Source organism: Sarcophilus harrisii, chromosome 1, assembly GCF_902635505.1.
Source record: "Sarcophilus harrisii chromosome 1, mSarHar1.11, whole genome shotgun sequence".
NCBI lineage: Eukaryota > Metazoa > Chordata > Mammalia > Dasyuromorphia > Dasyuridae > Sarcophilus > Sarcophilus harrisii.
Window position 1 is genome coordinate 448,238,305 of NC_045426.1, and position 15,129 is coordinate 448,253,433.

Sequence of the window (15,129 nt, forward strand, 5' to 3'; positions counted from 1 at the left end):
CGGCTTTGTACTTCCTTTTTTAATATTATTTCTGTTGGTTTTTTTGTGTGAATTTAATGTAATCAAAGTTGTCCATTTTGCCTTTCATAATGTTCTCTAGTTCTTTGATCATAAATTCTTTCCTTCTCCAAAGATCTGATAGACAAAATTATTCCTTGCTCCCCTAATTTTTTAATGATATCATCCTTTATGACCAAATCATGAATCCATTTTGACCTTATTTTGGTATGGGGTGTAAGATGTAGATCTCTGCTGAATTTCTGAATGTGATTTTCCAGTTTTCTCAGAAATTTTTTTTTGTCAAAATAGTGAGTTCTTATGCCAAAAGCTGGAGTTTGGGGGTTTATCAAATACTAGATTGCTATAGGCCTTGATTATTGTATTGTGTGTATCTTACTTATTCTACCAATCTATCACTTTATTTCTTAGCCAGTACCAAATGGTTTAGATGACTACTGCATTATAATGCAGTTTTAGCTACTATTCCTTTGTATTTTTATCATTAATCCCCTTGATATTTTTTACCTTTTGTTCTTCCAGTTGAATTTTGATATTATTTTTTCTAGTTCTACAAAATAATGTTTTGGCACTTAGATTGGTATGCTACTGAAAAAGTAGACCAATTTAGGCAGAATTGTCATTTTTATTATATTAGCTCAACTTAGCCATGAGCAATTGATATTTTTCCAATTGTTTAGATCTGACTTTATTTGTGTAAGAAGTGTTGTGTAATTGTGTTCATATTCTTGTGTTTGTCTTAGCAGGTAGCTCCCCAAGTATTTTATTGTATCTACAGTAATTTTAAATGAAATTTTGTTTTCTATCTCTTGCTGATGGGCTTTGTCAGTAATATATAGAAATGCTGATGATTTGTGTGGGTTTATTTTATATCCTGCAACTTTGCTAAAGCACTGAATTGTTTCCACTAGGTTTTTGGATGATTTTCTAGAATTGTCTAATTATATCATCATATCATCTGCCAAGAGTGATAGTTTTATTTTCTCATTATGTATTCTAATTTCATTAGTTTATTTTTCTTTTCTTATTTCTAAAGCCAACATTTCTAGTAAAATGTTGAATAATAGTGGTAATAGTGGGCATCCTTATTTCTCTCCTGATCTTATTGGCAATGTGTCCAGCTTTTCTCCATTGCTGTAGGTTTTAGAAAGATACGGCTTATTATTTTAAAGAAAGCTCCCTTTATCCTCTGCCCTCTAGTATTTTAATAAGAATGGGTTCTGTATTTTGTCAAAAGCTTTTTCTGCATCTATTGACATTATCGTATGATTTCTTTTATTTTGTTATTTGGTTGATATGGCTGATTATGATAATAGTTTTCCTGATATTGAAGCACCCCTGCATTTCTGGTATAAATCCCACTTGGTTATAGTGTATTATACTGTGGATAAATTGCTAGAATCTCTTTGCTAATATTTTATTTAAGTTTTTTCATCAGTATTCATTAGGAAGATTAATTTTTTTTTCTCAGTTTTGGTTCTTCCTGGTTTAGGTATCGGTGCCATATTTGTATCATAGAAGTAATTTGGCAGTACTCCTTCTTTACCTATTTTCCCAAATATTTCGCATAGTATTGGAATTAATTGTTCTTTAAATGTTTGATAGAATTAACTTGTGAATGCATACAGCCCTGAAGATTTTTTCTTAGGAATCTCATTAATGACTTGTTCAATTTCTTTTTCTACAATGGGACTACTCAAGGAATTTTTTTTTCCTCTTCTGTTAAGCTGCACCATTTATATTTTTGTAAATATTCATGCATTTTGGTTAGATTGTCAGTCTTGCTGCCATACAGTTGGGCAAAATAGCTCCTAATTATTGCTTTAATTTCTTTTTCATTGGTGAAAAATTCAATCTGTTCATTTTTGATGCTGGTGATTTGGTTTTTTTCTTTATTTTTTTCTGATCAAATTAATCAAAAGTTTGTCTATTTTGTTTTTTTCATAAAACCAACTCTTAGTTTTATTAGTTCAATAGTTTCCTTAGTTTCTATTTTATAATCTCGCCTTTGAAGTTTCAGAATTTCTAATTTGCTATTTAATTGGAAAGTTTAAATTTGTTCTTTTTCGACCTTTTTTAGTTGCATGGCTAATTCATTGATGCCCTCATTATTTTATGTAGCTATTTAGAGATATAAAAGTTCCCCTAAAAACTGCTTAGGCTGCATCCCATAGGTTTTGTTATATTATTTTATCATTGTCGTTCTCTTGGATGAAATTATGGATAGTTTCTATTATTTGTTGTTTGGCTCATTCATTTTTAGAATTAGATTATTTAATTTCCAATTGGTTTTTAGTCTCTTTCCCTGACCCTTTATTGAATATAATTTTTATTGCATTGTGGTCTGAAAAGGAAGCAGTTACTATTTCTGCCTTTTTGCATTTGATTGTGAGGTTTCTGGGCCCCAATACATGGTCAATTTTTGTTTATGTGCTGTGCACTGCTAAGAAAAAAAGTGTATTTCTTTCTATCCCTATTCAATTTTTTCCAAAGTTCTATCATACTTAGGGTTTCTAGGATTCTATTAATTTCCCTAGTTTGTTTCTTGTTTATTTTGTAGTTAGATTTGTCTGATTCTGAGAAATGAAGGTTGAGGTCTTCCACTAGAATAATTTTGTCTGTTTCTTCTTGTAACTGGCTTAAAATCTTCTCTAGAAATTTGCCTACTCTACCACTTGGTACATACACATTTAGTATCCTTACTATGTCATTGTTTATAGTACACTTTATCAATTTGTACTTTCCTTCCTTATGTCTTTTAATAAGATCTATTTTTATTTTTGATTTATCTGAGATCAGAATTGCTGCCCCTGATTTTTTTTTTTTTTTTTGGCTTCAGCTGAAGCATAAATTGTGTTCTAGCCTTATACCTTTACTCTTTTTGTGTCTCTTTATATCAAATGTGTTTCTTATAAACAACATATTGTAGGACTCTGTTTTTTAATATATTCTGCTATTTGCTTTCATTTTATGGGAGAGTTCGTTTCATTCACATTCACAGTTATGATTATCAGTTCTGCATTCCCTCCATCCTATTTTATCCCCTGTATGTAATTTTCTTTCTTTCCACACTGTCTTAGTCATGTTTTTTACCTTCCCCCCTACCTTATCTCTCTTGGTAGTGGTTTTTTTTTTTTTTTTTTTTTTTTTTTTTTTTTTTACCCACTTTACCCATTGCCTTATGTCCTATCACCTCTCCTCTTTTCTTAGTAGTATTTTTTAAGGAACTTCACCCACTATCTTATCTTTTATCACTCTTTGCACCCTTCTCTTACCATTTTTCTAGTGTTTCTGCCCTCCCTTCTATCCTGTCCCTTTCTTCTTTCTCCTCCTACTTCTTTATAGGGTTAGATAAATTTTTATACCCAAATGATGGTTAAGTTATTCCCTCCTACAGCCAAAACTGATAAGATCAAACTTCACACAGTGCTTATCCCCCTCCTTTCTTTCCCTTGATTGTAATAGGTCTTTTGTACCTCTTTATGTGAACTAATTGTCTCATTACACCTTCCCTTTCCTCTTTTTCCAGTACAGACATTTTTTCTACCCCTTAATGTTTTTTTCTTTGATGTCATTACATCAGAATCTATTCACAACCATGCCCTCAGTCCATGTGATATTCCCCTCCATCCACCCCAATGATAGATAAAGTTTTCAAGAGTTACAGATATCATTTTTTCCATCTAGAGATGTTAACAGTTTCTGGATGTTTGCAATATTTTCTCCTTGACCTGGGAGCTTTGGAATTTGGCTATAATATTCTGGTAGTTTTCAGTTTGGGATCATTTTCAGGAGGTGAATGCTGAATTCTTTCTATTTCTTTTTTACCCTCTGGTTCTAGAACATAAGAGTTTTACTTACAATTTCTTGAAAGATGATATGTAAAAATTTTTTATTGATCATGGCTTTCAAGTACTTCAATAATTTTTAAATTACCTCTCTTGAATCTTTCTCCAGGTCAATTGTTTCACATTGTCTTCTGTTTTTTTCATTGTTTTGATCTTGTTTCATTGTTTCTTGACTTCTCATAAAGTCGTTAACTTCCATATGCTCAATTAAAATTTTTAAGGTATTATTTTCTTAAGTGAGTTTTTGTATCTCCTTTTCCATTTCTCTAATTCTATGTTTAAGAGAGTTGTTTTCTTCAGTGGATAGTTTTTTCCATTTGGCCAATTCTATTTATTACGGAAATTTTTTCTTCAGTGTATTTTTGTGCTTCTTTTACTATTTGACCAATTCTACTTCTAAGGTATTTCTCATTATTTGTTTTTTTTGTAATTCCTTTACTATTTGGCTTAGTTTGTTTTTAAGGTGTTATTTTCTTCAGGATTTTTTTCTTTACCAAGATGTTGAATTGTTTTTTTTTTCAAGGTTTTCTTGCATCACTCTCATTTCTTTTCCCAATTTTTCATCTACTTCTTTTACTTGATTTTGAAAATCTTTTTCAAGCTCTTCCATGGCCTGAGACCAATTCACATTTTTCTTGGACACTTTGCATGTAGGAGATTTGACTTTGTTATTTTTCGAATGAGTCTATTCTGATCTTCCTTGTCACCATAATAACTTTCTCCAGTCAGAATCTTTTCTGTTGATGGTTCACTTTTCCAGCCTATTACTTGACTTTTTACTATTTGTTAAAATAGGGTTATACCCTCCACATCAGTGGACATTGTACTGTCCCAAGGTTCAGGGATTTTATGCAGTTTTTTCAGAGTTACTTGCAAGGACCTGTGAGTTTTCAGTTCTTCCAAGGTGGTATGATCTAAGGAGAAATTCATTTACTACTTTTCTGGCCTGTGCTCTTGTCTGAGGAACCACAAACACTCTTTTCTACCTCCTTCACTATGATTGCAAGCTTTAATGTGCTAGTAGCCCTCTTCACTCTGAGATGGCTTCTCAGGACTATGACTCAGATCTCAGTATGAGAAAAGCAATGGAGTCCTGCCTCAGTGATGGTAAAGAAATTCCTTATAATGTCCTTCTTACTATTATTGTATTCTCTTACTATCTGTGAGCTAAGAGCTCTGGAAGCTGCTGCTGCTGCTGATTCAGTGGCTCCCAAGCATGCTTCAGGTTTGCCTACAGCTGGGCCTGTGCTGGGACTATTTTTTCCAAATTCTTCTCCACTCTCACCCTGGTGCAGCAGATCTTTCCTGGTGACTTTTTAGATTGTCTTGGGCCAGAAAAATTGTTTCAACCTGCCTTTTTGTGGGTTCTGATGCTCTAGAATTTGTTTAGAATCATAATTTAAAAGTATTTGGAGGGGCTCGGGGAAGAGCTTAGGTGAGTCCTTGCCTTTACTCTGCCATCTTAGCTCTTCCTTAAGATCCAGAATCTTAAGGATGAAATGTCTCCTTGAAAAACTAGAATTCTATGAGGGGAAATTAATAAAGTTATAAGAGACCCAGAAACAAGAAACAAAATATGAAGAAAGAAAAAATAGAAAAAAACTGTGGAACATCTCATAAGAAAAACAGACTGGAGAACAGATCAAAAGAAAACATAAGAATAATTGAACTGCCTGAAAGCTATGATTAAAAAAGAATCTTGATAAAATAATAGAAAAAATATTTTAATCCCTTAAATGTTAAAACAAGAAGAGAAAGTTGAAATAGGAAAAATATATCTACTTATCGTCACCTGAAAGAGATCCTGCAATGTAAATCTACAGGAATATCATAGTCAAATTCCAAATATCCCATGTCAAGGAGAAAATTAAGAGCAACAAGAAAAATGAAATACAAATATGGCAGAGCCACAGTCACAATCACAGAAGACCTAATATTGACCATAGCAAAAGACCACAGAACACTGTATCAAAGAACAAAGAATTGGGGTTGTAGTCAAAAATATTTTACCAAGCAAAACATATTCCTGAATGGAAAAAATGAATATTCAATGAATTGCTAGACTTTCAGATTTTTGTTACAAAAAGACCCGAACCGAATAGAAAATTTGAAATAAAAAACTCAAAAGAAATTTAAACATTTAAACACTAATTCCAAAGGATTCAATAAGAATATTTTATTTTTTATACATAAAAATTCAATCTATCTCTAAGATTACTAATTGGATAGTTTAAAAGAAAGATTAGGGTGGAGCTGGGTATTTTATGATTTTAAAAACCAAAACCATGTAGGAAAAATGAATAATCTTATACAAATGAGATACAAAAGGAAGAACTGACAAAGAGGAATTAGATAGGGGAAGAAGTCTGGTAGTTCTTGAATCCTACCCACAGGAGAAATGAGTTAAAGAGGAAAATTATATATGTGTGTATGTATGCATAAAAGTCTTCTAAATTCCCAAAGAAATAAGATGGTAAGGGTATAGAGATGGGGGAAAGATAAGAAAGGGATTTTTAAGAGAAACTACTCAGGTCAGATCTGAATTAAAGGGAGAATATATATATATATATATATATATATATATATATATATATGGGATTATGGAAAGACTTGGACTCCATCTTTAGAGAAAAAGAGGAAAAATCATAGTACAGTGTTAAATAGATATATGTGAAAGTATATGTGTATATATGTGTATGATTACAGATATCTATGTGTATGTGTGATATGTTTGTTAATATATGTGCTCTTAATTGTAATAATTGAAGTAAGGAAATCTGTCCTCTGACACTTAATACTTCCTAGCTGTGTGACCCTAGGCAAGTCATTTAATCCCAATTGCCTCAGCAAAAATAATAATAATAATAATAATGATAGAAGTAATGGGGGGGAAAGAAGGAATTAAAAGTACACAGCAGAGAACAAAAGAAAACCAATGAAAAGATGGACAACTCTAAACACAATGTGTAGTATTTATTGTATAGGCTTTCTTGAAATGGAAATTAATTGCTTTATATTTTGAATCTTCTCATATTTTTCTGTGCTCATGGAAAAGTTCTTTTTTTTCTTTTTCAATTTTGTTATTTTTTAAATAAATAAGTAAATAAAAATTTAAAGAAAAAATAAAAGGAAGAAAGAAAAAGAATAACATATGCTTCAATTTTCATTCTATCAACTGCCTTTTTGGAGATGGAAACAATATTTCTTCATGAGATTTTTGGAACTGTGGTGGGTTTCAGTAATGTCTTATTCTTTGTGACCCTGTTTGGAGTTTTCTTGGCAAAAGATATTAGAGAGATATGTTATTTCCTTCTCCAGCTCATTTTTAAGGTGAGGAATTAGGCAAATATGGATGTGACTTGCCCAGTGTCGCATGGACCAATTTTTAAATAATTCTTTTTTTCCCTACTAGTGAATGAAATTGTGAAAGAAAATAAATTTTAAAAACCAGTCAATTCTGTTTTATTATCAGCATATGCTAAATGTGTTATAGAAATGGGTAGATGAAAATGATTGCCTAACTATAAGGTTTATCCATGAAATGACTTCTATAATTCAGTAACAGCAGTATTGACTGCTGTTTTAATTTGTATAACTGCATTAAATTGGGGCTTTTCTTGAGGATATCATTCCTTTATATAATAAAAAGGATTTAGAATTGAAGTAGCAAAGTGATATTTTTAAGACAGAATAATGATCTTATCGTAAATTTACTTCATTTTCCTAAAGTATTGAAAAAGGATTCCATTGAAATCTAAGTTGATATTCTTATCTCTACCTCATTTGTTTCATCTTTTGATAATTTTTATTATGCTGCCAGATTCCACTTTAGTTCTTAGAATTTTTTCTTCATTGGTTTTTATCTGGTCTCCTGAAGTTTTCCTTACACATTTTAAATTTAGCATTGAACCTAATTTGATTATACTTGACTCAGTACTGGCTAAATAGTCTGTAAGAATAGATGAGAATCAGCATCCATTTTCCCCACTTTACTCCTGGGCATTATATCATTTGATTTCATTCTGGGTTTTTTTTTCAGGTGGAAAATGGGGCAAAAATATGTAAAACAAATAAATTTGGATGTTTTCCAGTGCACATAGCTGCATTTTCAGGTTCTAAGAAATGTATAGAAATGCTGTTAAAGTTTGGTAAGTAAAGCCATTTAATGTAGTAGACAATAATAAATCTACTATTTCTTTAATGGAGGTTGTAATTCATATTATTTGTCGACAATACTATGTGGATTTAGGGAAGATTTTATTCTTGATATTCATGTTTTGTGACATTTCAGATTGTACATTTAAGTAATATTCAATTTGGTTTTCCTATGAAGGTGAAGAACAAGGATTTTCCAGGCAATATCAAATCAATTTTCTCAATAATAAAAATTCAAGTCCTCTCCATTTTGCTGTTCAAAGTGGTGACTTAGAAATGATTAAAATCTGCCTGGCAAATGGAGCACAGATTAATCTAGAGGAGGTAATTTTTCATACTTTAAAAATAAGTTATATATTTTATTTTTATAAATTGTTTTCCAAAGTCTTTTTATGGCATCATGATCACTGAGTAGGGAGTAAATAAAAATAGCAAAGTATATAAAAAAGCAAAACAGAATAAAACCAAAAGTCTAGCTTTCAGTTAGATATGATAGGACTTCTTGAAACACAAAATAGTTTAGAAATAATGGGTACAATGGGAGAAATAGATAACCAATCCTGCTGCCATGGCAAAGAGAAGTAGAGATATATTCCAAAATTAGCTGATGAATTGAATGGACTCCTAGATACCATGATTTAGGAAGTTTATTAACAAAGACAATATCATGTAATGGATAGAATATTTACTTTGGAATTAGAACTATCTGGGCTTACGTCTTATGTATGATATATACTGATTAAATCATCTGAGACTGCCCTGGGCAGTGTTCTAAGACTAAGTGGAAGAGGACTTATAGATCTGCACTGATTGAAGGTATAATAAAGATTGACAGGGACTGAGGGAAGGATATTCTTCAAAGAAGCTTCCTACAATACTGAAATAAAATAATGGAAAAAATAATAGCAGATATGAAGATGGATGAATTAGGATGTTTATGATTTTGAAAACATTCACAAAAAGGAATCTTTAAAGGAATTGTAATTTAGTTTAGAAAATAGAAGACTAAGGGAATCATAATATTCTATTATAATTCTCTATAACAGTGATATTCCAATATTTGAATTATCATAATGTAAAAAATATTATTGATATTTTTCTGCAGCACTTCAGAAGGTAGAAGTAGGATTAGTAAGTAGGAAGATGATATTGAGGGACACTGTTCAGTCCAGTATAAGAAATGGCTTTCCAAAAGAATGTCCAGTAGGTGGAATGGATGATCTGATTAAATAGGAAGTTTTCCAACATTTGAGTAGATTTTGGATGATTATGTGCCAAATATATAAATGAAAACCATTATTTTGTGTGGGAAACAAAAAAAGATGATTTATACATTTCCTTTTAAGGCTAAGATTATGATTTTTCCTGTCTTAATTTGTGACAATGAAGCCATTTCACACACATACCAATATTTTTAACTTTAAGGACCAATGATTCAAAAATCACAGTAAAGATTAAAACCAAAATTAATTACTTAACAAAATTAAATAATTATTTTAAAATGGAAGCAAATGAACTGGTCTTATATCACTAAGCCTTGCCTTGCCTTCTACAACAAGCTTTTTTTTCTTTTTTATATTCCTATTTTTAGAATGGGAAATGCACAGCTCTTCATTTTGCTGCCACTCAGGGAGCAATTGAGATTGTAAAACTTATGATTTCCTCTTATTCCGGCAGTGAGGATATTATTAATACAGTAGATGGAAATAATGAAACATTGCTTCATAGGTAAGAAGAATTTTTCTTCTTCTGCCATTCTTGTTCCATAATTTTTTTTTTTTAACTTTTACTTTCTTGGTCTCATCTCACATTATAAAGAATACACAAATGAAACATGGTTCAACAAGTTTCTGGAGTTAAGGCTCATCCTCAATAGCCAATTAGTGCTGTTGTTGCTCTTTGGTATCAAAGTAAAAAGATAAATTGATTTTTTTTAAAGAGAGAAGCATCTAGTGGCCATTTAGTGGAAAATGTCATGGAGATTTTGACACCAGGGAGTTGAGAAACTGTATATCATCTAAATACAAAAGAAGGCTCTTATGCAACAATTAACCTGTGTACCATATTCTTCCCTATAAACCCTTAAAAGATGTCCCAAACTCCTTAGTCCCTTATAATCAGGGGCAAAATTCTTTTTCTGTGCTTTCATGGGAACTTTCCCTTCCACAGTCAAAAGCAAAAACAGTGACCATATGTTATGGGAATCACCTGATGGTAGCTGCTGGATGTTATGGGAGCCACCTATCAGTGGCTTCTGGGGATCTATTCTGCTCGTCAGAATTAGACGATGTGGGAGGAAGATAAAGATATAAGGAAACTTAGAGGCAGTTGCATTCTCTGACTTCTCTCCTTTTCCCTTTTGCCTCCGATTTATTTCATTCCCAATTCACAAGCAACATCTGCATCAGCAAAGACTGACTTGCAATTCCATCAAGTATATTATGATTCACAGCTATGGGGGCTCTTGGAGAATCGACCTGCCCCTTCACAGTTAGGTGTGGTCCTTAGCAACCATCATTTCTTGTAAGCATATTTGAAAAAATATTTCTTTTCTTTTCACCTGATAATACACACACACATGCACACACACACACACACACACACACACACACACACTTACTTACTTAACATTTCTGGATAACAAATATTTTATTCTTTCCCTTAAATGAATTTATTTGGTTAGTGTTATTTAAAACTTTTATCACTTTTCAAGATAGTGAGGACCTAAATGGCTTAGTGAATAGAAAATTGGGTCTGCTAAAAAGAGAACATAGATTTAGATCTTGTCTCTAACACTAATTAGTTGCCTGACCATGGTTTAAAAAAAATTGCTTAAGTCAGCAAACATCTATTAAGTGTGTACTGTTTGTTAATCATTGTGATTACAAAGAAAGGTAAAAATGGTATCTGCCTTCAAAGAATTCACATTCCAGTGGGAAAGACAATGTACAATCAGTCAACAATGGAACATAGGTGACATAATGGATAGACTTCTTGGCCTGAAGTCAGGAGTACTGAAGTTCAAATCTGGTCTCAGATGTTTAGCATCTGTGTGATCCTAGGCAAGTCAATCTCTATTTCACTAAGTTTTTTTTTCAAATATAAGATGGGTGTAATTATACCTACCTCACAGAATTATTGTGACTAATATATATATATATATATATATATATATATATATATATAGAGAGAGAGAGAGAGAGAGAGAGAGAGAGAGAGAGAGATGGAAATTATAGAAGGGAAGCTAGGTGGCATAATAGATAGAGTGCCAAGCCTGGAAACAGGAAGACCTGAGTTCAGAGAAACTTCAGATACTTAACTTGCCATGTGACTCTGGACAAGTCACTTAACCTTGTTTGCCTCTGTTTTCTCATATGTAAAAATGATCTGGAGAAGAAAGTGTTAAACTACCCTAGTGTCTTGCCAAGAAAACCCTTAATGGTGTCATGAAGAGTCAGACACAACTGAAAAATGACTGAATAACAAATTGTAGGCAACTTAGAGGTAAAACTCTTGAATTGAAGGCCTAAGCTCTCTGAATTTGTGATTCCTTCCGAATTTCAGATTGGGGGACAGTAATGCCTATAGTACTATTAGGCTTAAAGAAGATAGTCTATGTAAGATGTTTTGCCAGCTTTCTAATGCTCTGCAAACATTAGTTGTTATATCAGTTCCCTTAGGTTGATAAATATATATATATATATATGCATATATATATCAACCTTTTGAATTTGGTAAAAATTCATTTTTAATATATTCAAGCTCATGAAATTAGTAGTTTGTTTTTCATGAGCAGTCATTCACAGGTGACCTTTACATCAAGTATCATAGTCAGTTATTTATAGGAACTCTATTTAGACAACTCTAGTTTTTTTGTGTGTGAAGCCTTAAAGTATACATTATATCTACAGATAGATTACAATGAGCTATAGGCTCCTCTATAATTCTTTGGATTCTTTCAATATTCTCCAAAGTTAGACTGAAACTGACCTGGGACATCTGTAGCTTGCTCAAGCTGATATAATGTCAGATTCGAGTGGTTCATTCTCAGTGTTAACAAGGGATGTCCCTTCAGCAGATTCAATTTCTAATGACCCAAACTCTCCAAGACTGCCCAAGCAGTCCTGAGTGTGCTCTTGTTATTTCTAATGATTTTCTCACACACATACACACAAAAAAAATAATTTATTTGCAGATGAAAAGCATAAGATGCCAAAATATATGGATAGGATGACCTATTTAAAATGTAAAAAGACATATTAGGAAGACATAAGCAAGGAGGAGGAAACAATACCAAAGTACAGAATGTAAATTCCTGCTGGCATGTCCAGGAGTGCTAAGTTTCAAAATGAGTTGAAGATGTTGAGGGAAGCAAAAGACAATAAATGTCAGTTTTCATGAGTTTAAAAACAAGTTATTTTAAGATAAGGAAGACAATGAAATGAGAAATAAGAAAGTTGCCTTGGTATGATGAAATTATCAACGTGGAGAAAGTAGATTTACTAAACTCTAATTTTATTTCTGTTTTAAGGGAGAGTAATATAGGGAATCTGTAATTCACATTAGTGACTAGGAAGTTGATAATGGAGGGAAGGTGTTATATAACTTTAAAAAGTAAACTCAAAATTATACAATGGGAAATATATGACTAAAGACCAATTTGTCTGAAAAAGAGGCAGAATATCCAAGACTGAGGAGGTGACATTCCTACTGTACTTTGCTCTGGTCACATCACATATTCAGTAATATGTTCAGGTTAGGGATCACATTCCAGATAGGACATTGATAAGCTGGAAAGTGTCTTGAGGTAGGTAACCAGGATAGAAACAGTGGGATCCCTCTCACTAAAGATCCCTCTTAAACTAAAGGGCACATTATACAATATTTAGCAATTTTATGAAATTTTGTTTTTAGTACCTGCTGCAGGGGTAGTTGAAGCTGGCAGATCACATAATTTTGAGAATTATGGGCTGCCATAGGTGGGACTAAAATCAATTGGTTGATCAATTGGTATGTATGCTGCCAATGTGGTGAGCATCTAAGATATTGGTGGCTATTGAGCTACCTAAGGAGGAGTGAAAACTAACACAGGTCAGTAAAATAGAATAAGTAAATATTCTTTTATGATCAGTACTGGCATTTTGTCTTTGAGTGGTAACTGCATTTGCAGACTGCATATCTCAAGGAAAGGAAACAGTCCCCCCCCCAAAAAAAAAAAATGAAAGATTTTGTTCCAAATTTTAAGATGATATAATAAATTCCATTTTATGAATGATTGATTTTAGGCATTTTAAAATAATCTATATAATAATTATTTTCATTTTTTGTAGAGTATCATTATTTGATCACCATGAACTGGCTGAATATTTAATTTCAATGGTAAGCATGTGATTGATGGATTTGTATAATATTATTATTTCCAGCTGAAAATACATAATTATTTTTTCTACAAATAACCTAATGTAGAGATTACAATAATTTAACATTATTTCCAATTTACCAAATGAAAGAAATTTAAAGAATTTTCAGGTAGCAGGCTATTACTTTTCATTTATGACAGAAAAGATAAATAATCAATATGGATTTAATGAGTATCTGTTTATAGAAGATATTACTTTTATATGATTTAAATGTCATACTTAAATTATGGGGAAAATTCTCTGAAACTTTCCTAGATAAATTTTCCTTATGTCCCTGGAACTGAATATTTTTTTGGATCTATTCCAACCTTAAAAGTTTGGCTTCCATGCTACCTTTATAAAGCTGAGCTACATTTGCAAATTAATTTGTTTCAATTCAGAATTACAATTATATTCCATATCCCTCCAAGAGAATGAAATTCCATGAGGACATAGTTTGTTTAATTTTTTTCCCTTCCATATCCCATAGATATATGAGATAATGCACAGAAGGTATTCAATAAATGTTTGTTGAATGGATTGCATTGGGATCTTGTGAACCAGATGACATGAGTTAACCTTGGTTTAATTGAGTAGTTGTTTGTTTTGATAAACAGTTTTGTCACTATTCTCCAAGCATACAATTCCTTCTTCCTATCCTATCCCTCTCTGTTCTCATGCTGTTCTCCAGAGGTGATGCCTGAGATCAATAAACTTTTCACAGTAATTTTTGCAAGTGTCTTATGAACTTAAAGTATATTTTAATAAGACATGCAATTATAAATTGTATTGTAATATTTGTTTTTAAGAAAATAACATTGTTCTTGAAATTGATTTCTTATTATACAAAATGTTTTACTCACAATGTAGAACAGAAAATATTGATTTTAAACACTTGCTCTATGGTAGGGACACTGTGCTTGGAATGGAGGATCTATAGATACAAATGAAATAGTTCCTGGCATCAAGAAACCTAACTCTATCGGGGGATACAACACATATAAAAGTCACTACATAAGAAATACAAACAAATTTCAATGGGGTGTTATTAATTTCTGAGAATATCAGGAAAAGAGGTGGTATTTGGTGTTAGTTCTGAAGAAAACTTGAGCTTCTCAGACATGAAAGTGGAAAAAGACTATTGAAGAGCCAGTTAGGCAAAAACATCAAAATGGGAGGTCAAATGGTGTATGAAAAATAGCAGGAAGGCCACCAGAAAATATGGACAGGAATGTTCAAAATTCATTTGTGAAAACTTGGGCTTTAGAGATGGACGTTATCAAAAGTATCATTTTTAAATTTGAGACAACATAGTACCTTATAAAGTACATTGGAATTCAATTTAGATTTCATTTAAATCCTGGATTCTACTTATCAAGCATATTAGTAAGAGTTATTTTTTAAAAAATTCACTTTTGAGTTCCTCATCTATTAAAGTAGAAAATTAATATTCTGTACTAACTACCTCACAGAATTATTGTGAAGAAAATTCACCTTAAACACATACACCCACAATGTTATTGTTATTACTGTTATTAATAAGTCCAAGATATAATTGACTTACAAGACTGAAATACAAACTGATATTATATTATATTATAGGGAATATCTATAGGACAATAGTGACAAACAGCTATTTGTTCAGCTCTCAAGGAAAAAAATAGGCAATTTTATTTGGCTGAAATTGTGAAATAATGGTTTTATATTTT

At 31.8% G+C, this 15,129-nt stretch overlaps 1 protein-coding gene across 1 annotated transcript in view; it reads left to right on the plus strand.

The window, feature by feature from the left end:
- The window catches only part of TRPA1 (transient receptor potential cation channel subfamily A member 1), a 78,926-nt gene that overhangs the window by 20,100 nt on the left and 43,697 nt on the right, over positions 1-15,129 (plus strand). The window contains exons 5-8 of the mRNA XM_031946268.1: positions 7,906-8,014; positions 8,200-8,345; positions 9,613-9,749; positions 13,352-13,400. Coding sequence (XP_031802128.1) covers positions 7,906-8,014; positions 8,200-8,345; positions 9,613-9,749; positions 13,352-13,400 — 441 coding nt within the window. The remainder of the gene's footprint in view (positions 1-7,905; positions 8,015-8,199; positions 8,346-9,612; positions 9,750-13,351; positions 13,401-15,129) is intronic.